Raw genomic sequence first — 25,381 nt, 5'->3', positions numbered from 1 at the left:
CTAGAAGCTCCAGAGGCAGGCTTTCCGGAGCGAGAGGCATTATTCTCTGAGAGGTGTGGTGGGGAAGGCAAGAGGAGAGAACCGTGCAGGAGGAGGTAGTCGGGAGAGAAGCCGTGCTCGCGTAAAATGGGAGGGAATCGGCGAACATGCAGGTTCAAAAGAGCCAAGAAAGCAAGAGGTCAAAGAAACGTGAGGACAATGGGGTTTGGTGGGAAGGCCTGGGCCACCCAGACACCACCAGAGAGCTCAGGGAGAGACCACCAAGCCTCCTCAGTCCCCAGAGAAGTCCCCCAGCTCCTGTCAACTTCAGTGTCACCAAGTCCTGTCTGCATTTGAGGAAACAGACCTGATTATCCAACATGTATGTTCCTGATTTGGAGAGGGATAGCCTAAAGAAATGCTCTGAATCTGGGAAGAGCACTGTACCCAAAAACGTTGCTTCCAGATGTATTTCATGTAACAATTGGAAACAGCCTGAGTTTCTACCAAGAAGGAAATGATTAAATAACTTCTGGTAATAATACTGGTGGTAACAATAGTCCCCATGTGGAAGAGGGTTCCTCGTGCCAAGCACTGCTCCAACCCCGGCTACGCAGTAACTCACTTTCCTCGCCCTCAATGAATAGCACATTGAGATTAAAAGGAGGCTTGTGAGCAACATACGAAATATGGAGAAATGGGTTTCGTGTTAAACAAAAAAGAACAGAGAATCAAATTATCTACATAATATCATAAGAGGCACATACACTCAGATATCTTTTATGCTTCAAAAGAGTGGATGGAAATAAAGCGAAATATTAGCAGTACTTGGATATTTGTTCCTTTTCCTCCTTTCAATTCTTTTTAATTTATAAGATATTTTAATGGGCCTGTATTACTGTTAATTTTTTACGTTTTAATTATCATATAGTAGAAGTCAACTTTTGAGGGAGCGTGTGTTCGCAGCTGTGGACTCTAACACGTGTATAGATTCGTATCACCACTGCCACCATCAGGGCGCGTGAATTATTTATAACAAGAAAAACAAGCAGCCGGTTTTTTAGAGTCTCCAAAGCCTGAGCTCCCTGCAAGGAGACTGTATTATGAAGCCGAACAGTCCACAGGGTCAGCGGATGTTAAGGGTCTCCATCTGTCCACTGCAGGGGCTCGCTCTGTGGCACCCGAGCACAGGGTCCCCACCCAGGTCACACCCAAGGGATTCCATCCCAGGGAAGGTGAGAAGGGCCCCCAAGCCGAAGTGGAGTGACTGTTTCCGAGAAGAGCAGGCAGGTCTCCCTCCCACCTCGAGGGTGGTGGCCGTGGACAAATCAGTGTCCACCTTCATCAGAGACAGAATCAGCAATGCACACCCCCCTCCAGAGGGAGGCAGACTGCCCCGGGTTCCGCATCTTCACTGTCCCATCCGAATCTCTTCTGCTTCAACCTGCCCTCAAGGGAAATGGGGTCCAGCAGTCTCTGTTACAAACTTGGGGGCACTTGAGGAATATTCTTCTGCAATATCTCAGCCTCTCCCCATTTCAGATAACCCAACTTCCCTCCTCTAAGCCAAAGGTCTCCAATTCAAATGCCTCCAATGGCCAGGCATGCAACAGACAAACACAGAGGTCCAGGTTAAAGACAATAGGAAGTGGCAGGGCCTGGGACAAACTGAAGGTCTCAGGGCCCTCCTGAAGGGGAGACTCTCATTCCGCTCCTGGCCTTTGTTGCCATGCATAAAGGTTTTCTGTACTGTTTTAGTTTTTGTTTTAAGTCTGGGAGGATAGATGTTTCAAGGGCATTTGTCAGCAATAGTTTTATTTGTCTGGTTGGTTGGTTAGTTTTGTTTTTGCAACATTGTAAAGGTTAATGAGTTGTTATTAGTTTGTGATAGGTTCTAAGCCTTCGTTTGGGAGACTGTGCACTGGGCAGTTCTGTCGTTGGCGATGGAGTCCCCAGCCAGCCACCAGGCCAGGTCAGGAGGCAGGACTGCCTAGAGCCTAACAGGGGTGGGCTAACATCTCCCTCTGACTTCTAGGTTCCTGGGCCACCAGGGCCAGAGGGGCCGCCCGGACCTCCGGTAAGCTTGGAGGGCTCATTGTATTTCCATCTGCTGTGATTGGGTCCCTAATGTCCCCTCCGCATGGTAGTCACTGGGCTCAGCCTCAGCACTAGGTCACTGTCACCTCTTCCTCCCAGGGCGGGGTTTTCTCACCCACACACCATTTTCCTCCCATGTGAAACAGGCACCATTCCGGCAACACTGAGGAGCTTGGGCATTGCCTCGTTTCTTGGAAACAGTAGACTGGCATGCAGCCCTGGGGTCTAGGCCCACCGCCCTACAGGAGTCTCTCTGTCACCAAGCCCTGACCTTTGCCATCAGACATCTGCTCCTCTCCTTCCTTCTTCCCACTAACCAACCAGCAAGAAGACCAGGATTAGAAGAGAAAGCGACCCATTCAAAACCAGTCCCACTGGATGGGCTTTTCCATGGGTCCCGGCGACAAAACAAGGCCTTTACAAATTCCCTTGGCCTTGCACCTAGAGGGCCCCCCCAGCACCCTAACCCCACAGGTGCTAGTCCTTGCCCCTGGGGGGGTTCATGTTCCTGTGGCACCTTGTCACCCGAGGCCACAGGTGGAAGTAGTAGCAGTGACAATGACGGTAGCCAACATTCATTGTAACTCAAGTCACTGTGTGGCAGACACTGCTCTGAGCCCTTCGCGTGCATCCATTTAGTCAACTTCTGTGCGTCCTCTCAGTCTTCCTCTCTGAGACTCCGGTCGGCCGTGGGGGCACCCAAAGGTCCTCTCTCGGTCCCTGGCTGGGGAATCCTGGCTCAGACCACACCCCAGGGGGCCCCCAGCACAACCCCCAGTTAGCATTCCCTTCTGCCTCCCCTGGGCAGGGCCCCAGGCCACGCTCTGCCCTAAGCCCCTGCACTTTTGTGGTCCAAATTGTGGACAAGGGTTGTGGGGATTTTTTTTTTTACTTAACCAGAAATGCAATTCTGAGGCACCTTGTTTTCATTCCAAATGCAGGGGCCCCAAGGCATTCCTGGACCAAAGGTAAGAAGAGGTCGTGGACAGGTACGGGTGAGGGGCAGGGGAAGAGGACTTCATCAGTGAGGGCAGAAAAGCAGAAAAAAGGGAAAGCACTTCAGAGGGGGACAGCCCAGCCGACCCCTTCCCTAAGTGGAACCATGTGACACTCGGCAGTGGGGTATGATAAGGACAGGATAAAGTCCTGTGGCCCCTCATACATCCATCACTGACGCTGGGCGGGCTTCAGATTTAGCAGTTTCCCACCCATCGATCGACCCAGTGGAATGACAGGTTCTATTCTTGACAAATGATAAAAGCCTTTTCCCATGTAATCTGCCTCAGACCCTCCACTCCCCCTGGGGTACAGGGGGGGTGGAGATGAAGAGCGGCATGGCAGGGGACCCTTCTCGGGACCCCGGTGCGCTGCACCCAGCCCGGGGCCCTCCCACTCTCCCCCGAAGGCGTTTCAAATGGAGAAGAGGAATGGGAACTGTTGGCATGACAACAGCCCTCGTCTCCCGCCCTCACATTCTTCAGGGGACCATTGGGCAGTTTTTGCTCAATTAGTTTGGGATCCTCGGAGCCCCAGGGGTGATTTCTGGCATCTGCCAGCCAGCCTCTGAAGCGTCCAAGTTCTCCTGCCGTGCAAAGCGTCACCCATGCCAAAGGCATGTGGATCTGTGTCCTCTCCACATCTCTTCTCTTTGGGGAGACCTCCAAGTTTCTACAGGGATACAGGGGACTCTAGCCGGGCAGAGACAGGCTAAGTCAGGGATCCTTGGAGTACCCAGCCTGCCCCCCGCCAGCCAGGCACCCCCGCCTCCTCCCTCCTCTACTGCGCCCCTGCCCTGCACCCAGTCCCATCTCCAGGAGCTCAGAATGCACGAATGACTGGCCTGAGACCTGCCCTTCTGTGATCTCCCCCATCTCCACTTCCTTCAGGGAGAAGCAGGCCTAGATGGAGCACAAGGAGAGAAGGGCGTCCAGGGAGAAAAAGGAGACCGAGGTCCTCTGGGATTGCCCGTAAGTATCGAGGGCCCAGTGAGCCTGCTGAGAGGAGCCCAGCCAGGCGGCGCTGACTGGGGCTGGGCACTCCAGAGCTTGGCGTGGTTTTGCTCTCCCACCTGGGCAAGACCACAGGCTCTGAGTCTCTTACTGAGGCCTCCTCTGGGCCAGGCCCTGGCCTCGGGGTGGGGACATGTGAAGCTGAGTAAGCCAGGATCCCCTACCCCAAACAGCACCGAGCTGGAGAGTCAGAGGTGGCTTGAGAACAGCCTCGGGCCCTGTGTGTGCCAGATTCAGAGGCAATGAAGGGTCGCCCTTACCAGGGCCATGCTTGGAAAACCTGGTAGCGGTGGGACCGTGGAGTCTGCTCCATCACTCCTCTGTTTTCCCAGAGGGGCCCCCAGAGCACCCCTGATCTCTGCTCTTAAGCACTGGCCACAGGAGAAAAGCTTATAAGAAGTCAGATTCCCTGGTCTCTGCTGGCTAAGGCCAATAAGGTCCTGGTTGCCTGAGATCTCCAACCTCAGCCTACCCAGGGCCAGAGACCACAGGTCAGGGTCAAGGGCTACTCAGAAGGCCCTTCCGGATGTGGGGCCTGAGCTGGGCAAACCCTTTTGCCCCAAGCCCCAGTGGGCTGATGGCCTGCTCACCTTGTGCAGGTGAGCACATCCTACCACGCTGGACTCCATCCTCCCTCACACTCCAATGAGGATGGCACTCCTTTTGGTTTGTTTTTCAAGAGCTGGAAGGGGTTTCAGTGATCCATCTAATAATTTTACTGATGGGTCCAGAGAAGAAAGTGGGTCACTCAAGGCCACATGTTACATCGGTGGCCAGGAAGGGCCACAGACTGCTCCTCCACTGAGGCCACAGCCTTGCTGGGGTCTCTTTCCAGCCACTGGGGCTTCCTCTGTCCCAGGCACCAGGCCAGTCCCCACCCCAGGAAGCCGTAAAGAGCAGGGGAACAATGGGAAGCCCAATTACCCCAGTCTGGCAGCGCTTGAAGGTCTGGTTAATATAATCACAGCAACCAGAAAGCAAGAGGAAAGATATAACTACACCCTCATTAGTGCATCAAAAGTAGGAACATTCAAGGAGCTGATTCGCTTGGCACACTACAGAAAACTGATGAGTTTAGCAGGCATTTTCCCATGTCTTCAGCTGTGCCTGGGAGGATGAAGCACTCCTTACTTAGCCAGGAGTCTCTCCTTGTCCACCATCATGGCCCTACCAACCCTCCTGAACATGGAGAATTCAGTCAAAATGCACAGGGCACAGAGACTAAATAAGTAATATCAACAAAGAAAATGCCAGGGGAACGACAAAGTATCCAGTCCACCTTTAATTGTTCTACTTTTGAAAGAGATATGGGTATAGAGAAATACTTTTGCTAGCTTAAGAAAACAACAGCAAACACATTCATAAATGCAATTAGCGTGGGCTTCAGAGACAACAGGGAGTGGTGGGGACTGCGGCACCCCGAGACCATGAGTTCCTTCTTAGGAGATCAGCCCCTTCTGAGTTCAGCTGTGTTGCCTTAGGAAAGTGAAGGTCTGATATTTTGGGATCTTCTAATTTTTCAAAGGAAGCTGGACATCTGGTATTTTATGTGAAATATCCCTATTTTCTTACATAAATCAAAATTACTTACAACACTACCAACCATACAAAGTATGTCAGTGGCCTACATAGGGCATGAAAACCTCCAGTTCATGTCCTGTGCTCCAGACCTCGAGATAACTCAGTGTTAATATGGATAAGCAGAGTTTGTGGATGTTTAGTTCTGTGTTTGGGCCTCGTCTCTCTATTCCATACACTAGCAGCATGTGTTTCCAGGCAGACCCCATTGACTCCTTCCTGTTCGTCCTATAGAAGTGGTTCCCAGCACTGGCTGCACCAGGGAGTCACCTGGAGCTTTTCTTACTTGCCATTACCCCAGCCTCACTGTGGCAGACTCTGGTTGAATTGGGCTGAGTGGGGACCAGGCATTTGTATTCCTGTACGTTATACCCAGAAAATCCTGCTGCTGCAGCTGGGACTGAGAACCACAGCTGCCCACATGAGTCCAGACCACCCCAGAATTACGGAGGTCCTCAAACTGAGAAGCAAGACCCCGTGGGCTCCTACAGCCAACACCCCTTCCTCAGGGGGAGGCAGCTCCCTGCCCCTCTTTCCTGGGGGCATTCCCTCACCTCTAAAATCCTAAGGCCTAGGCTCATTCTTGAGGCTCATTTGGAAGCAGTTTTCAAGAACTCGGGTCTTACTGAGTTCAAGTGTCCTGCTCCCATCTCTCTGGCTTGTCACGTTGGAATCATTAAACAATGTTCCCCTGGCTCTCCAAGGTGGGTCTCAGGGTCAGTGTTGTAGCCCGAGGATGGAGAACAGCTCCCATTCCCACTGCACATGACACCAGATAGGGAGTGGGTCTCAACAGCTTCCCACCTTCTAGCCCATTTCCTCCGGGGCACACATGGCCTTGACCTCTGTCCCAGTCACCTGTGCCCAAAGCCCTTTTCCATAAAAGAGCCCTTGTCTAAGGTAATGTCAATGGCTAGGGCTCGTGTTGAGACCTGCAAACAGTGAAGGTCCAGAGAAATGCCAGGCATCAGTAATGCCATCACTTAAGGGCCAACTCCTCCCACCTGGCTGAAGTAGGAGTATCAACCAGGTGTTAAACCGGGTACTGTAACTCAGGGCCAAGCCTCTCAGGGTCCCCAGCGTGGCCTAGTCCCAACAGAGCACCCTCACCAGGTCCCCACCCTCCAAGCAGGCTTGTTTCTCCCCAGGGAGACTGGTCCTGGGAAGGATGCATGAGCTCAATTTCCAGGCACCCCCCACAAATTCTCTTTCTATATCCCTTTGCCTGGTGTGCTACTGCCCTTTGGGGAGGGGTTTCTGAGAGGGGATGTAAGGAGAGAGGGGTGCAGGGGGCACCAAGGATCAGAACCTCTTCCGCACTGGTCGCCACCCTGCGCTCGGCAGCTGGCCACACTGCCCCGGCGTCTCCATGTTTTGTTGGTCTCCGTGTGAACGCCATCGCCTGTCCTCCCAAGCTCGCCTCCCCCGTTTTGTTTGATGACCAGTGTTTATGTCTGTCCAGAGTCGCTGCTTCACTCACCTCTTCCCTCCCTGGTCCCTTTTTCTCCCTCCCATTCCTCCCTTACCCTTCCTTCGGTCAAACTGTTCCCTTTGTCCAGGGAGCTTCAGGTTTGGACGGCAGGCCTGGGCCACCGGTGAGTGTCGCTTCCCCATTACCCTTCGCCCTGCCCCACCCCCAGCCTGTGATTCCTCTCGTCTGTCCCATTCTGGCCTCGCTTTCCCAGTGAATCATGCCTTACCCCACTGCTGACACCAGGAAGGCACCCTGCGTGCTGGCCTCAGAAGTGCTTATTCTGACCTCTTGTCCGAAGATGGCTGGCTTTTCTCTAAATTTCCCTGCTCGGGGTACACACCCCAGGCCCTGCAACCCAAATTTCCAGACCACCGGGTGTGCAGTGGGAGTCCCTGTCCAGCATGCTGAGCTCAGGCCGGGCGCCCAGCCCTGGGGGTCTGGGCCGTGACGCACCCCACCAAACAAACAGTGTCTGTGTGTGCCCGTCATGCTGTGTCGTCGTCCTCCTGTGAGCTCTGTCCACCTCCTGTCTGCCCACAGGGCACCCTAGTCCCACACAGCCACCAATCGGATGGGAACAGGGTGGGGACAGCATGGAGTGTGAGGGCAGACGCAGCATTTAGGGGCACATGTGCGGGTCCAGCCCAGTGTCCTGTGGGCACGTTACCGCCACACCTTTCCCTTCCTGTCCACCATGCTCGTCCGTCCCAACATGGGGGTTTATGCAGAGCTAACTGATGGGTGCCTGGTCCCCTCTTTCTTTGTTTTCTGGATTCCAGAAAACACACCTCACCTACTCTTGACTAGAAACCACCTGGGCTTTCTTTGTTTTTTTTTACTATTTTTTCCATTTTTAGAGAGAGGGGAGTGGGGGAGAAAGAGGGAGAGAAACACTAATGTGAAAGAAAAAACTCGACTGGTTGCCTGCCACATGTGCTCTGACTGGGGACCGAACCCGCAGCCCAGGCATGTGCCCCGATAGGGAATCAAACTGGCGACCTTTCAGTTTGTGGGACAACGCCCAACCAACCAAGCCACACAGGCCTGGGCTCCTTCTTCTTCTTCTTCTTTTTTTTTTGGACAAACAACTGAAACATCAGAAAAAAGGTCCCTCCTCTCCACTTTCCAGTCCTCCTAGAACACCCCGTGAAGTCCTCAGGGCAGCGGTGCCCCCAGTCAAAGCCTGTCCCTTCCCATGGTGTTGGCGTCACTGGCCACCACGGGCCACCACGGGCCAGGAGGCCAGACGCAGCTGTAACCAGAGCTGTGTGTGGGCCCCGCCCCTTCCTGCCAGTGAAGCTCAGCTCTGCCTTGCAGGATGCTTCTGAGGCCACAGGCACTTGCCCTGCCCAGAAGCCAAGGTTCTGATGAGCTGGCTGGAGTGACAGTTGGGAGAAGAAGAGAACTCACTCGCAGGGTCCACCTGGGGAGGGGACAGGCACTCAGGGTCCAGGGAGATGTCATATCACCACATCAGCAGGCCTACTGGGCCTCCCCCACCGTGCGTTTAGGGAGCTAAAGTTACAGACTCTCATCAATGGAGAGTACGCCGTCTGGTGAGCATTATCACAGCTTTGCTCCACCGAAGTCCCTCCATCGCCATCTTCCTCACACCTGCGCGGTCAGGGCCGGGACGTGGTCTGCGGCCAGAGTCAGAGAAACCAGGGCTCCATTCGTGCAAGACAGGGGAGCGGCGTAGACTCATGTATTCTGTCCCCTTGGACCTGGGCATCTAATTCTTCATAAAATTGATATCATAACCTTAAAGGAAAATTCTTCTGGGAAAAGTAATCCTGCCCTGCCAACACTAACAGGTATTAGGCATCCAATGTGGCTCAAAGGGCAGACACATGTTATCACCCCCATTTCACAGGTGGGAAAACTGACCCTCAGAGAGGCCAGGAAATGTCTGCAATATCACAGAGTTGGGAGCCTCTAAGTCAGGACCTGAGGCCAGCCAGTGACTCTGGAGTCCTGGTCCAAACCTAGCCTCTCTCACGCGTGATGCGTTTCTGTCACACACGCCCACGGCTTTTCCTTCTGCCCTCGGAGCTGCAGAGGAAGCGCCAAGAATGTCTTTTTGCCCTTTTTCTCCCGTGTACAGTAAGTCAGCACTTCCCGACCTGTTTCTGTCCAGCTGTGCACGGTACCGAGGACCAGACACAGGCCCAGCCTCGCATCCTGCTGTGTGAGCAGGACACACAGGCACTGAGGCAGAGCAGTAGGAAGCCCTGAAATACAGACTCAGTCTAGCCGAGCTGTGACTGGGACCCTGGGTGGGGTGGGGTGGGTGTTTAATCAATTACACCATAGCCAGCCCTGCTCTGTCTCTGAGCAACACGGCTCCTGCACCTCTGGCTGCCCCGACTACCCCGCTCCTGCCCTGAGTGAGGAGGGCTGATGACACACCTCCCTTCCAGGCCAGTGCCAGCAGACTTCAAGGCCATACTGATTCACTCTCCAACCTGCCCCGTGCCACTGGGAGTGGGGACAGGCGGTCCGGTCTGGCCAGAGGCTGAAGGCCAGGCCTTGGCCGCAGTGGGGGCGGCGGGGGGGGGGGTGGGCGTTGGCTGAATGACCCTCCCACTCCTGCCTCTGTGTGTGTGTCTGCATTGGTCTCTGTGGCATGAAGACCCTCCCGCTGCATGTGGAGCTGCGACAGCAAAGGGGTGCTGGCCCCCACCCCTGGGATGGTGTCAACTCCCTCCCGAGCGCTTCTGGGAGCAAACTAAGCAACCGTTTCCCTACCGTTTTCAGCCTTGGCCAGCTTGGTTGTGAAGTGAGAGGATTTCCTCTTCCAATCTGGCTCTGAGGCAGGGGAGGCCGTCCCTCCCCGAGGCCCCCAAACCTGAACTGCCCAGTCACGGCTGAGGGACACAGCTCAGTCGGATGTCCACCCTGACTGCGCCTGGCCTCGCCAACCCTGAAAACTGGCCACTGGACCTTGCTGCTCTCCAGGCTTGGGCGGGGTTCCCAGGGCTCCCCCAGCATCCAGACCCTCACCTCTGCTTCCTTTCGCCTCCCCAGGGTACTCCAGGACCAATCGGAGTTCCGGGCCCCGCGGGACCAAAGGGCGAGAGGGTGAGTGTTCAGGAGCCGGGAGCCTGAGCAACCCACCTCAGCCTCAGGTCCTCAGCCCTGCCACCTTCAACCCACAGGGTCCTCATGTCAGCCCCGGTAGGCTCAGCCTCACCCATCCCTCCTAGGTGGGCAAGGTGTCATCCCTCAGCCAGGCTGGTTGCTCTGAGGGGCGACACCTAGAGCTTCAAAGAAGAAATCACAGCCCTTTCTCTCTTTTTTCTTTTCCCTGCCTCCGTGCTCACACCTATTTGCTCCCACATTCTCCTCTCCTGCTTCTGCCTCTGGCCAGCCAGTGCCCCCAGCACCCTTCCCTGACCTCCCAGGGGCCTTTGGGGAGTAGGCCGTGCTGGGGGGATGGGGCGGGGCCTCCAAGCCACCTCCCAGAACAGGGTCCACACCAGTCACCCCAACCTTGCTTCCTAGAGGGCTGCTGGAGGGAACTGGGGAGGAGTCTCAAGTCGAAAACAGAAAATAGTGGAGGGAAGGTTGTTACTACACCCAGAAGGGCTCATGGTCTTCTTTCTCCTGCTACAGGGCAGCAAAGGCGACCCTGGGGTGACAGGACCAACGGGAGCAGCGGGGCTTCCTGTAAGTTCCATGGGGTCAGTTCTCTTCACCTACCCCTAGCCACCACCAGAAATACTGTCAAAACTGGATACCCAGCCCAGGCTAGTGGCTCAGCTGGTTAGAGCATCGTCCAGATGTACCAAGGTTGTGGGTTCAATCCCCGGTCAGAGCACCTACAAGAATCAACCCATGAATGCATAAATAAGTGGAACAACAAACTGATGTCTCTCTGTCTGTCTGTCTCTTTCTCAAATGAATAAGTACAGAATTTAAAAAATATATCCAGAGTTTACTACAAAAAATCTAGAGCCAGACAAGAATTCTCATTTCCGTGACAGAGGAAGTTAAAACGCTGCTGGGCACTGCTCAGCTGTCCCTGTCGAGAGCCAGGTCCTCGGCTGTGTAGATGGTCTGATGGGATGTAGCAAACACATCATGAGCCTCGCCCACGGTGAGCCTCTGTGTTCCATGCAGTGGGGTCTCACAGGTGGCCCCTGCCCTCAAGGGGCCGTGGTAGTGGGGGGCAGGGAGGGGCGTGCAGAATCAAATCCAAATCGCTGTCATGCAAGATGGAGAGGGGCAGCTTTCCCAAGGGATGGGTTTCCCACTGCATTTAAAAATAAGGTTAATTGCCTAAGAGAAGCAGGCCTTTGTTCCCCATCCACCTGAAGGCTGTCCATCTGTTCATCGTTTCCGTGCTTGGCTGCCCGGGTGGCTTTGCTCTGGCTGAGTCGGCAGCCCCTGCCGGCCTTGGCCTCCGCCCCTTCCCCTGGTTGAGGACATGCAGAGCGGCGTGCTCCTCACAGCGAGGGTCCGAGGAGCCTCGCAGACATTCATCTAGCCAGAGCCTGGCTGAGGAGGCTCCCCAAACGCCTTCTTGCCTAGAGAATTCTCTACCCAGACTGTGGCCTCAGCACCCAGCACCCCTCGGCTTGAGTGGTCTCGAGGTACATGGCAGGATATTGGCCACAGAGTGAGAACACCAGAGCACATTCTTGGCTTTGCCCATAATTTAAGATTTGCCCCTAGGTTAAGTTCCTTGAGCCCCTTTTTTCCTCTTCTGTAAAATGGGGATAATTAAATCTGTCTTTGATAAATTAGGCATCAGGGAAGGACTTTATGAGCCTGGAAGGAAGGGCCGTACAGCCATCCTGTGTTATCTCATTAACGTGTTTCCATTTCTCTGATTTACTGCAGGGTTTGCACGGACCACCCGGGGACAAAGGAAACCGGGTGAGTCTGACCCCCACATACTTCGGCTCCGGTTACTAATGTCTTCATGATGTGGTGGAATGACCAATTGGGGATTCCTGACCCAACATGGCAAATAGTTTTTCCTGATCAATCATTGCAAATTAAAAGGCTTTATAGCAAGGGGCTTAATCTGTGGCATGCAGGGAGCCTGGGGCCTGATTCTGGAATTGAAACATGTATTTTTCCACCTGATGAGGGGAGACTAAATCCCGCGGTGACCACCAGATTACCATTGCCATTCGGTGAGAGCTGGGAGTCACGTGCCCAGCTCTGTCTATGGTGCCCTGATAAGGGCCCCTAAATGATATTTTTAAAGCCATCGTTACCTAGCCCTAGCCTCTGAAACTCAGTTTTGCCAGGCATCCCAGGCCACTGGCAAGAGAGAAAATAAACTCCAGGCCCGAGGATCAGAAGACTATGTTGTAAGCAGCCAGCACCGCCACAGCCCTCAGTTCTCCGGGAAAGTCAGCAGGACTCAGAAATGGCTGTGCCTTCGGGGCCCCTCGCTCTCCCTTTGCTTTCTGTCATCTTCGCCAGGACACAATCATTAACTATCCACAGCACCCACAGCCGTGTCACAGTCTATGACGCATGCCATGTATGTGAGACATGACCGTACTTGGTCCCAGCAGGGACCATTTCATTCCCATTGACCAAGACATGGCCTATGGGATTCTTTCCAGAAGGTCTCAGGTGCTGCTGCGTCACAGTGATTCTTAGGGTGTCACGCACACCCCCTCTTCTAGAGGGTTGTGTATTCAGGGGTCTCAGAGGCAGAGGAGAGTGGAAGAACCGATGGAGAAACGGGCCCAGAATGACGAAAAAGTGCACTGAATTAGCACGGAGTTGCAGGCAGAGCAGCTGGGGTCCGGAACCCAAATCTCCCAGCTGATCCCTGAACACTGGTGGCCATGACCATGAGCAGAAAGTGCCAGAATATGTACAGTTACATCCGGCACCAGTTCTAGTCTCTTCTAAGTAAGATGCATTTACTGAGCATGTCTGTAGCCCTAAGTTCTCCTTTTTGGCAGCTGGTCAAAAGCCTGTTTGTCCGATACACTGCCCACAGCAGACTGTCCATGGGAAGGCCGAGTCTGGAAACCACTGGAATAAACAGACCCACCTCCAGGAATGAACCAGCCTGTTCAGGCAGGCTGGGAAGCCCACTTTCATTCCTGTGGCATCGAAGAATTCAGGCCACTAAAAAAATTGATCATTCCACCTTCCTGTTGGCATACTAACCTCCTTTCTAATTTATTTCTAAAGTGTTCTGGTTTTCTTCATTATATTCAATTAATACTTTGTCAACTAATTTCGTAAGGCGTTTTCCGTTGGCTCGAGGCACTGAGCCATCTGAGGGCTACAAAACCAGCCCAAGTGGTGGATGCGTTGCTTTGGAGGTGGAGGCAGGGCAGGCAGGGGCCTTGTCACAGGTGGAGGGGAGCCAGACGGCTGGGGCCTCTGATGTTAAGGACCTAAGGCCAATGAATGAGCCAGTATGGCCCCAGGAATGAATGGGGAAATAGTCCTTCTCCTCTCCCCTCTTCTGAGGTTTTACATGCTTTCCCCCACCCCATATATAAATGATCAGCACGTCACTCAGGAAAGTCCCAAAAGCAGACAAGTTGCACAGCCTCTTCTGAGTCTGGCCGAGAACCAAGTGCCTCATTCCACAGAGCGGGTTGCCGATCACGGAAGAGCTTACTCTCGCCTTCCAAGAGACTTGACTCCCAGGATGCCCGAATGCCCCGGAGGGGTTTCCTCTACACCACACCTCCTCCTTCAGACTGCTTTACACCACTGGCCCTGTAGGACTTTGTGGGGAGACGTGAGGGCTTGGAAACAAATCCTCCAAAACAAAGAAAGGTCCAGGAAGAGTCAGCACTTTGTGGTGGGCATGTTTTTCTGGTGCCTAGAAGCTCAGAATATTGACACTTTGGTCAAGGTGAGAGGCTGGGAGGGCTTAGATGACAGTCCCGTTACAGGTTTCACTGTTGCTTGAGACAGTGAAGCTGGAGATGCTGGGAGCCCCCTCCCCACTGGGTGTGGGTGTGAGGTGGCTGCCAGCAGGGCAGCGCCTGACCTTCACCACACATCATGCCGGGGACCCTGTCAGAGATGCCCCGGCAGGGGCACCACGGGCCTGGTGTCACATCGAACAGTGGCCTGAGACACAATCTTAAAACTCTGCTCCTCCGTGTCCCACCGAGGGACGGTCTTGTAGCCTCTTTCCTGCTCACGGAAGGAGGGAGGTCCTCGCTGCGGAGGGGAAGGCTCAGAGCCCCACACAGGCAATCTTCTGAGGGGACACACAAGCCAGCAAAAGGAATGTTCTGTCCTTGTCACTAAGGACACTCTTCTTGTCCCTTCACAGCCCTGTGAATTTGGCCCAGGAGCCACTTTTAGGATGAAAGAGTCTATCAAATGATAAACCGAGGTGTGGATTTGGCACTTCGGGCATTGGAAATATTGGTGTTGAGGTGGCGCTGCCCGCAAGTCACAGCCAACTGAAACGTCTGAGTGTGTGTCGTGAGGCCACCGTCACTCTCAGAGGAGTGACTGGGGGCAGGGGGAGGGTGCATGCGTGTGCATGAGTGTGTGGGTGTGAGTATGTGCACATACGCGTGCCTGTGTGCATGCGTGAGTGCCTTGCTCCCCCGGGCCCTCTTGCCTTCCTACCTGTCCCTCCTCCACTATCTCTTTAGGCCTGGGCCTGCCTCTCCCTTCCTTTGTCTCTTCAATATTTATTCCCCTCCCTATGTTGTTCACTGTGTTATGACAATGCCATATCCCTCAGCCTATCCTTTTCACTCCCCCCACTTCGATTTCTTTCCTCTAAACCCAATTTTTATGCATTTCTTTATTTTGTGTAGAGAACCTTCTGAGCTTGACTTTATCTGCCCCTTTCCCTGTGCCAGCTGGAATTCCCTCTGGGTCAGGGCCTCTCCGGGAGCAGGGAGGATGCAGGGAACGCCGCTCCTCTAAGGTCTTCAAAGGGCACCGCATTTAAAGCCGTCTCCTGTGCCCTTAGAATATGATGCCACATAATGTGAGTTACCGGCCCTGAAAGTCAGGTCCTGGCCGACCCTCTGCCACCCACAGGCAAATCGTCCGTCCAGGACCTGGGGTCCCCCGTCTGCGGGAGCTCTTCCCACTTCTGAACTCAGGAAGCCGCACTCACTTTTACCCTGGCCTGGCCCAAGGAGAGTGCGGGGCCCCATTCCTGAGGAAGGCTACCCCGGTGGGGCTTCCCATCCGAACAGCCAGGCAGTGAGCGGTTTTGCTTGCCCGATGTTTGGGGAATGTTCGTGCCGTGGCGCTCTCCTTGGCGGGAATAGCTCAGAGCCAGTGCAGCAGGCCTCACAGGCATGTATGTGTTTCCTCTTAAACCCGTATCATTTTCTAAGTAGGCCTTTGCATTTTAGAGAACGCAGAACAATGCATTGGCAATTACAGGGACCTCAGGCATCGAGAAATCTGATTAATTTCCAAAGGTCCCAGGAAACATCAAAAACATCCTTACCCTTGGCCTCCCTTGAACAAACCCTGGGCCTTCCGCCGCGGGAACACAGCAGCCACACCACAACCATACCTCTGGCCGCCGCCTGCAGCTTTATACTAGCTAAAAAGAAACAATGCATGTTGCTGTCATGGGTATGAGGCAGCCATCCCTTACTGAGCCCATACTATACACAAATATTAAGCACTCAATAAACACGAAGACCGCACAGCAAAGTTTTGAGGCAAGTGTTGTTTTCCCCATTTTACAAGTGAAGAACCTGAGTCTCCGAGAGGTTAAGTAACTTCCCCAAGTCATGCTGCTGATAATAGGCAGAACCTGCTTTGGCTTTAAGCATTTGCTCCGTGATGCCGGAGTCACGCTGCGGGAGGGAGCATCGGGCACTCCATCTCCTGCAGCGGAGGACAGGAGTTCCCGGGAAGACGCCCCAGGGGCGCCTTCATAAGGAATCCCAACCTGTAAAAATCCAAACTCAAATTCATTGCAAAGAATTCCCCACAGCCTGTCTTTACATGGAGAGCGACTCTGACACACGCAAAAGTGTTCATTCAATTCAGAAAGATGAAGTTTACTGAAGCTTTTCAGAAACAAATTCCTTGAACCACCTTGTCCATATACGAATAGCTGTGTGTGGCTTCAGACCAGAAGGACCAGAGACACATGGAATGGAAGGAGCAGCTGAGAACCAGGGGCCACACATGAACCCTGGACACACATGTACATGTGCGAAAACACACTCACTCTTGTGCACATGCCAAAGCACACACATATGTATGCACACTTACACATGTACCCATGCATTTGTGCACATATATATGTACAACCATGTGTATGCACATGTTCGCTCATGTGTGTTGTGTTCACACACACACACCCAGGGCTCTAAACAAAAATCACCTAGCCACCTAAAAGAACTTCAAAGAGATGAAAACCAATTGGGACAAAAATTATCAAGCAAAAATCTCTAAAAAATGGACCCTCAGATAAAAGGAAGTGAGTCCCCGTTTACCACAGACCCACTGTGGGCTCAGTATTAACAAAACTGGCCACCATGCCGTCCATCTGCACCTCAGAGCCCTGCAGCTCCCTGCTCCCAGGCCTCGTGCTCCACCCTGCCCCTCCCCTGCCTCAACCCAGCACCCCCCCGCTTCCCAGAGGGGCGGCAGTGAGTACCGCCCCCAAATCCTGCTGGGGAGAGACTATCCTAATTGAAAAGCTATTTTCTCCTCTTTAATCTCTCTCTTTTTCTGTCTCTAACCTTCACACATGAATGATCCTAAAGTTTTGATGTTGTGTTTTTTTTTCTCGGACTAAACCATTATTTGCAGGGGGAGAGGGGGAAGAAAGGCTCTAGAGGGCCTAAAGGGGATAAGGGAGACCAAGGAGCGCCTGGACTAGATGCCCCCTGTCCGTTGGTATGTTTTCATTTACCACTTCCCTCGTTCTGATTTTTTCCTTGAGGTTTGGGAGCTGGAAACAAAGAAGGCAAACAAACTAAGACGAGAACCGAATGACTCCACGGATACTACCCAACTTCTCTGGGCACTTGGCCGCTGAAATGCTGCCTGCTGCTGGTTTTGCCTTAAAGCCACAGCTGCAAGTCATTCTGGTTAAATCCCTTTCCTTTGAAGCAGAACAATTGATGTGTGGAAGTGGAGAGACCCCGAGGAAAGGGATTCTGGAGGTCTTGGCTCTTGGCTCCAGGATGGCTTTGGAAGCCAGGGCAGCATTTGTGAGCCATGCGTTTGCCTTCTTCGTTTCGGGGCCACCTCTGCAGCCAGCAGTTCGAGCTGTTGGCATCCTCGCCCAGTCAGGATGCAGGACACCCGGGTTGGCGTCTCCTGAGGGCCACCTATGCCCCAACTGGGCAGAACAAGGCCAGAAAGCAAGCTTTTCATAGACAGTTTTCCAACGCCCACCAGCCACCCAGCTAAAATTTGCAAACCAAAATCAGTAAACAAGCATCCCCCAGGAAACCTTCCCCAATGAGCCGATGAGGAATGCCTCGTGGCACATCCGCTGGGCCTCCCAAGTGCCTTCTCAGTCTGTTTGAAGACTGAGAATTGTTTGAAGACTCGGCCTGAGAATTATGGAATGCACTAACATGGAAATTCATCTGTGTTTACTCCGAAAGGATTTGTGAGGGAAGAGGGGGCTTGCTGTACATGTTTCAAAGCTAAACTCCCCCAGAGGCCAAAGAAAGGGTATAGGTTGAATTTTGGCAACTGGACACAACTGCTTGGGGCCCTACCTCCAGACAGACGCCTCAAAGGTCCTGCATCCTGGCCAGGCTAGGACTGGGCCACTCTGCTCCACAGTTGGAGCTGGTCAGCCTTGACATGAATAATCATCGTGGTTGGTTTTGTGAACAGGGACACCGAGGTTTTAAAGGAGAGAAAGGGGAGCCAGGGGAGCCAGGGCTGGACGGACTGGATGCCCCGTGCCCACTGGTATGGCATTGCCCTTCCTTGCCTGCACGGCCAGTCTGGGCTTCCCCACGTGTGTGGTTTGTGCCTGAGTGCTCCACCCCCTCCTGCTCCATCTATCCAGTCTCCACTTCCTGCCTCTTCCCTCTGTAGACACCCAGGGTCGCCTGCCTTGGCTGGTCCTCAGGGGTTCCCGCCACACGTATCTCTTGCATGCAAAGTGGGCCAGATGTTTTCTTGGCTTTCTCCTGCAGCTGCTTGGAAAGCCCATCACCTTAATGGGATCTGTCCCTGCCCACCTGAGGCCAGCATCGGCTGTACCCGATCCTCCTTTCAGAACTGCCTCTAGACCATCTGCCACCACAGAGAAAACTAGGAAAGTGGACTCTGGACAGGTGCTTAGGAACCGTGACTTCTCCTCCCTCACACACTGCAATTAGCTCGGAAAGCACTGGCTGAGCACCCAGCGCAACGTTGAACCGGGTGCCCTGGTCAGCCCACATCCCTTCCTGCTACAGCATCTCATGATTTGGCAGAGGACAGATGGGCACTCTTACCCACACAGGGCACACAGAGAAGTTCTAGACCCAAGGCAGAGAAGGAGGCCATCCTGGCCTTTCTATCAGGCTGGGGCTGGGGTTGCTGCCCTGGTACTTCTTCCTGAACTAGAGATTTTAGACCCTAAAGGGTTTGCCCTTTTTGCTTAAGTCCCAAAAGACATTACAAGACCCTCCCTCGGTCCCCCTTTCTTTCATCTTTAGCTGGCTCACTGCTGAGAAGTCTGGAAGAGCAGAAAGGACTGAGGATGTATTTAAGGAAGAGAAGAGAGGAGACGGGGAGACGGGGAAGGCAGGAGACACTTAGGACCCCTCTCCCAAGCATGTCCCAGACTAGGGCAGGCAGCAGGTCTGTCCCCACCTGGCCTAGGCCCTGTCTAGGCGGGGACATGCGGGACCTCCACAGCGACCCTTTCAACTTACTGCGAAGGAAGTAGAAGATGCCGCTTCATTCCAAGGCCATGGACTCAGAAGCCCCCGGTCCTAAATTTCCCCAGGAGGTCTGGAGTTCAGGGGGCTATTGTGTTCATTCGAGCAACAGTCAGACGAGAGTTCCAGGCCCCACATCCCACCCTGGGGTCAGGCCGGAATTATCTTTGAATGGAAGAGAAAACACTATTTTTAAAAATACGCTGTTTGACCCCAAAGATGACCCTAGAGCCCTTTCAGGAGGATTTCCAGGGGCTTTTTCAGACCGACAACAAAAGGAGAAGAGCATGAGCATGTAGAGTAGCATGCCTCCGTCCCCCCTTCCGGGACCCCTGCCTGCTGCCTGCACGTGCCCCGGCCCCCAGCATGCCCCACACACCGGTGCCCTTCCCAGGGGCAGGTGTCCCCATCCCTTCAGCCACTGATGCCTCGGTGAATCATCAGCCACGCGTCCCCTCTGCCACATCCCTTCCACGGTCTGAGCCCCTTGAGTTCTGCCAGCCACAGCCCTGGCCTCCCTGCTCCTCTGTCACACATCACCATTCTCCTCGCCTGCCCTGTCCCCCTCTGTCACCCCTGCCACCATCCACGTGCCAATGGGAATGCCACCGTGGCCCACGGAGGCTCCTCTCCCTTCCAGAGCCTGTGTGAAATGGTGTGCCGTGGCGGGTGGGGCGGGGGGCAAGAGGTCTTCATGAAGCTCTGGGATGCACCACCTCCCCCTGCAGACCCTCCCTCACCCAGGGGGACAGTGAAGGTCATGTGCACTTGACCCTTAATGCAAACTAGTGTATTCTCCAGTAACATCCCGCATTGGTGTGTCATTGTCCGTTGATTTTGCTGTGGAAGTGCACTTATCTTCCCTCTATTTCTCGTTGCTGTTCTCCCCGTCTCCTGCATTTGGGGATTGTGGGTGTGGGGGCAGGGGTGCTACTGATATGGGTTTTAGTACAAGATAACCAGACTTCTCCGGCCCTCTGTGTGGGGCTAGCCGCCTGCTGGATGCCAGGTGAGAGGGTTAGGTGCCTGTCACGGGCGCATGAAAATGGTCTGGAGCCCCGAGGGCTCCCATCCCACCTCCTTGGGGCTGACCACTTGCTCTGGCCCCTGAAACCCAGTGTCCATCCCTTTCTCTGCCCTGGAGCCTAGGATTCTAGAATTTGGGCTGCGATCTAGTGGACATGGACCAAGAACCCCGTCTGGGCCCTGATTCAGCCTTCCCCTCCCACGTCGTCTCCCGGAGACCCCTAGATTCCCCCAGGGCACACCTGAGGGGCAAGACTCAGGGCCCCGAGGACACAGGACATCCTGAAGCTGCACAGGCTCCATGGGCGCCAACAGCAAAGGGGACAGTGGCATAGAGTTAGTCCCATCCTGCCACCGCACCTTCTTCCCAGGACCCCAGCAAGCCCCGGTCACGTTGCCAGAGGAGCCGCAGGGCCATGTCCCTTTGTGCTCCCTGCTCCCTCTTATTGATCATGAAATGGGAACTGCCTCCATCTCCTCCTTCCACAGCTAAAGAAGAGAAAAAATAAGAGAAGGGGAGAACTGGGGGGCACCTTAGCAGTGGTTTTGTCCGGCCACGCCCTCCCCAGGTTTTGCAGAAGAGGGAACGGAGGCAGCCAAGTGCGCTGTGACTTGCCCAGGAGCACACAGCACTCCGTGCAGCCCGAGCAGAGACCAGGGCCTCTGCTCGCTGAGCCCTCAGGCTAGGACAGCCTCTTCGGGACGTGCGCTGTCACTTCATGCGACCCAAACTAACAGGAAAGCAGATGGGCTTGCTTCCTGCATCCTGATCAGGTGCCACAGTGGTCATGGCCCTTGTCGCTGTGTCCTGCCTGCGTGGTGGGTTGTGCTGGAGAGTCTGAGCCGTGTGCTTCCCTCCCTCACTGCAGGGTGAAGACGGCCTACCAGTCCAGGGCTGCTGGAACAAGGTCAGTCTTCCCGGTGGTGTGCTGTGCCTCGGGCACAGATGCAGTGGGGCCCTGTTCTCCACGGTGTGACAAGCACGCACGATTTCCATCCTGGGCCTTTCTGCAAACGAGGCAGTAAGACATGGGTCAAAACAGTCACAATCCGCCAGGCAGACTGTCCATTTGCCATCCCACACACAGCACACACTTGCAGACCATGTAAAAATGCTTTTTAAGGCATTGACAAACCCAGTGGAAGTATGGAATTTCCATGCAGCCACACAGATGATGCTGTAGGTTTTGTGTGGTTAATGTACACAATACCTTTCCTCCAGGGAGCTCTAGACCTTGTTTTAAAGTTAGTCATCACCTGCTATTCTCATAGTGTCCAACCGAGGTCATTTAAGCCATGTGATGACATTTATCCAGATGTAAGAAATCTAAAATTCTTATACTATACACCCACCTGGGTTTTATCACCCCACACAGAGACTGGCCAGCCCACCACCCCGCCCTCCCCTTGAATGTGCGCTGCCGGGGCGTCCTGAATCTGCACAGGAGGCCTGCAGCCCCAAATTTCCAACATGTGTCCGTTTATTCACACTTGCCGTTCATTCACACTTTGCCATCATCACAGTCCTCTGACCCCAAGGGCTGTGCCCTTGCACATGACCACTGCATTTGGCCACAGCCCCCACAGCACAGGGCCCCCAGCCTGATCAGGGCCACAGGGTTGCCAACCCAGAAGCCCCGGGTGGTCCCCAGCAGAGGAGAGAGCTGCCATGCTGTGCCACCGCAGCTTGCCCCCACTTTTCAGAGCCCTCGGCCTCGTGGGCTAGAGGGACTATTTCATCCTCACGGCAGGGCTGGAGGCCCAGCCTGTCCAGAGTCTGCTCCGCTAAGCCAGTCCTGCCCCAGTGGCAGTACAGGCGTGCCTACAACAGCTGAACGCACTCCTACACCAGGTGCCCAGAACCTCGCCAGTTCAGAGGGGGGGGGGGCGGGGGGGAGTAGTGAAACCACCAGGACGCCAGGCCCNTGTCCGTTTATTCACACTTGCCGTTCATTCACACTTTGCCATCATCAAAGTCCTCTGACCCCAAGGGCTGTGCCCTTGCACATGACCACTGCATTTGGCCACAGCCCCCACAGCACAGGGCCCCCAGCCTGATCAGGGTCACAGGGTTGCCAACCCAGAAGCCCCGCGTGGTCCCCAGCAGAGGAGAGAGCTGCCATGCTGTGCCACCGCAGCTTGCCCCCACTTTTCAGAGCCCTCGGCCTCATGGGCTAGAGGGACTATTTCATCCTCACGGCAGGGCTGGAGGCCCAACCTGTCCAGAGTCTGCTCCGCTAAGCCAGTCCTGCCCCAGTGGCAGCAGAGGCGTGCCTACAGCAGCTGAACGCACTCCTACACTAGGCGCCCAGAACCGCGCCAGTTCAGAGGGGGGGGGGGGCGGGGGGGAGTAGTGAAACCACCAGACGCCAGGCCCTCTGTGGAGCAGCTACCCACCCAGGCACCTAAGCGCCCCTCACCAGAGAAAGAAAAGCTCAGCACCCAAGGCAGATGCCTCTCCAAGCATCTGCCCCTCTAGCCGTGTCTCATCCTCTAGCGAGTTCCCCCAGCCCTAGTTAAAGCTCCACAGGAGCAGGTAAGAGGTGTGTCAAATGACACCCTTTGCCCCCTAAGAACAAGATTTTCTTCAAGATTGATGCTGATGGTTAGGGAATAGAGTTCCACAACCGATGGAACTTTGTGATAGCACTTTGCAGGGCAAGAACAGCCACTCTCTAGAGCTACAGGGTTTTGGAGAAGCAACTGGACAGCCTCGTGCGTCTACTGGTTCACACCGTAAATTCAGTCTGGGATGCTCAATAATTCAACTGCCTGGCGTCCAAAGGCAGCTTAGACAGAGAGTGCCCTCTGGTGGCCAGGAATGGGAATGACTGGAAGGTGAAAGTAGCTTCCCACCCTCAGGGTGCAGACTGTCAGCCCGAGGTCTTCCACCCCAGTTGCCTACCCTTCAACCCAGGAGAAGATCTGCCTCCTTTTGCACGAGGGAAATAAACACCCAGAGACCCACTGACACTAACTCTACATTGTTTTGTGTTTGTTTTTGTTTTGCAGTGATGCCTCTAACTTGGGACTGGCCTGTGTGTGTGTCTGTACATAGAATATTTATTTTTATACAGTTTTTACTTTTTGAAAATGCCAGAAGTCTGATGCATCTTACAGATTGTTAAAAAAGTAAAAACCTGCATATTTTGTACAGAAAATACCAACCCCTCCTATTTCGTTTACAAGATGTTTTGTATAAGTCTGTGACTCTAATACACTTTTTGTTTCTGATGTGGTCATATGTTTGCATGATATTTGTGCACACTCAGTAAGTATTGAAACTTAATAAATTATTGTTTTCTGGTGCCAAAGGGAGCCAACCAGCACTAAGGTACTGGCTCTCGCGGTGTGAATCCTCAGAAACATGAAGGCCTGTGGTGTTTACTAAACCAGCTGTGTCTAAGAATATTTTAAACTCTTATGGATTTTCATTATTAAAAAAAATGAAACATGGCCATGCATGATCTTGATTAATCGTTAAATTGAACACATCATTTCTCATGAAAGCAGGACATTCCAGAAGCAGGCTTCTCAGAAGTAGAGAGTGATGTTTTGAAATGTGAAGTCCAGCAGAGGCAGCGGGCGACTCCATTAGGCTATGTCTCCTGTGCTGTGTTTCGAGTTCATTACGGTGTTGTCTGAGCACTTAGGGTTCAGCTGGACACCCCCTCCGCCCCCAAGAGCCCCCAGACTTACAGATGTTTGTTCTTGGTGGTGTTTTGGTATTCTTCCTCTGAGTGGCAGCCGCCATGTCAGCTGTCAGTGCCAGCCTTGGCCAGGCCCACTTACAACACTCAGTTGGAAGGTTTGCCTCATCGGCCACTGCACCCCAGCAAAGACCAGTCAGAAAACAGTGACGAATCTGGGCCAGATCGGGTCAATCTGAAGTTGTTTTCATTGTTTAAGACAGAGTGTAACTGCCGTCTCTTCATGGTGCCCTGCTTAGCAGAGATCTTGGGAAACCTATTTTAAAGATGAAAGAAATAACTACGGTGTAGCACGCAAATTTATTGTTAGATGCTTTACAACATAAATTGGTGCCTCTAAAAGTCTTGAAAATAACAAATTACATATTTCAGTGGTCTAAACACCCTCCTCATTTTTCTTCCATTTTAATTCTTCTTTACGTCTCCTCTCTTTGCAAGCAGTGCCCAGGCAAACTCACACTCAGGCTCGGCCCACACACAGCCGGAGGCTGCTAAGTGTGCGGACTCCACACGCCGAGGCCCCGCCCCATCGCAGAGTGAGGTCTCAGTCACAAACTCTCGTGTTAACGCCGCCAGACCCCAGGGGGCTGAGCCAGCAGTCCACTTACTCTAAACGTCCACTCAGGTATTTTGGAAATAGATGACTTCCTCCCCTGAGTCTCAGCTTCCCATTGAAAAGTGGAGCACTTGAACTACAGCCGACCTCCATGGTCTCTGAATGGAGCTCATCCGCCCCCTTCTCCCCGTGACGGAAGCCTGAGGGACCCCGGCCCAAACTGCCAGCTGGCAGAAGTTGCTTTTCCTACCGAGGGAGAGTGAGGGCCAGGAGGCAGCGCTTTCCAAATAATACCCCATCTAGGGCCGACCTCTCGACCGGGCAAGGCCTAGCCCCACAGTACCTTCAGGGGCTGGGAAAACATTTAAAATTTAATTTCTTTTAAGTCAGAAGAAAAATGAATGTATGATCATGAGTCCAGGCAGGGTTGGATTCACCTTTCTGCCAGAGCAGTCAAAAAAACGTAATCTCTTACCTACTGTATGGAGGAAGGAGCCCACGGAGGCCCCGCCCACATCCTCTGCTCCCTGAGCCCTGCTCCTGCCCGGGCTCTGCCAACTGGTGCCACCTCCAAAGGCACCCTCCTCACCCTGCGTTTCGCTTCCTCCCCACATCTGAGATCCTGAGCAGTCAGAGCATAACCTGGTTCTTCTGGACCCACCGCCTCGTTCCCTTCAGGCTCTCGTTGGAGTCATCATAACCCACTGATGGCCTGAAAGTCCCAGAGGTAGGGGTCCTGTGTTAGCTTGGTGCCCCGGATAACTTCAGGCCCACAGGGGCAGACTGTTCAGTCTGCTGTTACTCATGCTCATTACACCTCAGCTGATACCACCAGGGTCTGAAGTCCCCCACAATAATGTAAATAATAAAAATGTGTGCAAAGAAAAGTCGAAAATTCAGAGTCAAGGAAAACAAGTACAGAGGAGATGGCAGGAGAACCCCAGACATGGGGCAGGAGGGAAGGCCCTGGGTATGTTGCACTGTAAATTGTCCGGTGCTCAGAGAAATACAGACACTGTTCCCCTGGCTTCTGTGTGCACATGGCCCTCCCCCGTGCAGAGCAGTCCACAGAGGCTTGGCCTCATTTATGCGAGCACATTGTCTCCCCAAGTAGTCTG

At 53.7% G+C, this 25,381-nt stretch overlaps 1 protein-coding gene across 1 annotated transcript in view; it reads left to right on the top strand.

The window, feature by feature from the left end:
* Positions 1 to 23,453, top strand: part of COL13A1 (collagen type XIII alpha 1 chain) — a 146,479-nt gene extending 123,026 nt beyond the window's left edge. Inside the window, exons 32-41 of the mRNA XM_037029257.1 lie at positions 2,015 to 2,056; positions 3,018 to 3,044; positions 3,963 to 4,043; positions 7,223 to 7,258; positions 10,165 to 10,218; positions 10,753 to 10,806; positions 11,983 to 12,018; positions 16,888 to 16,974; positions 20,867 to 20,905; positions 23,010 to 23,453. Coding sequence (XP_036885152.1) covers positions 2,015 to 2,056; positions 3,018 to 3,044; positions 3,963 to 4,043; positions 7,223 to 7,258; positions 10,165 to 10,218; positions 10,753 to 10,806; positions 11,983 to 12,018; positions 16,888 to 16,974; positions 20,867 to 20,905; positions 23,010 to 23,012 — 459 coding nt within the window. The 3' untranslated portion in view covers positions 23,013 to 23,453. The remainder of the gene's footprint in view (positions 1 to 2,014; positions 2,057 to 3,017; positions 3,045 to 3,962; positions 4,044 to 7,222; positions 7,259 to 10,164; positions 10,219 to 10,752; positions 10,807 to 11,982; positions 12,019 to 16,887; positions 16,975 to 20,866; positions 20,906 to 23,009) is intronic.
* The last annotated feature ends 1,928 nt before the right edge of the window (positions 23,454 to 25,381 follow it).

This window comes from Sturnira hondurensis, unplaced genomic scaffold (assembly GCF_014824575.4).
Source record: "Sturnira hondurensis isolate 20B ecotype Veracruz unplaced genomic scaffold, ASM1482457v3 Scaffold0020237, whole genome shotgun sequence".
NCBI classification, from domain to species: domain Eukaryota; kingdom Metazoa; phylum Chordata; class Mammalia; order Chiroptera; family Phyllostomidae; genus Sturnira; species Sturnira hondurensis.
The sequence above is the reverse complement of the archived record's forward strand: the minus strand, read 5'-3'. Positions and strand labels throughout refer to the sequence as shown.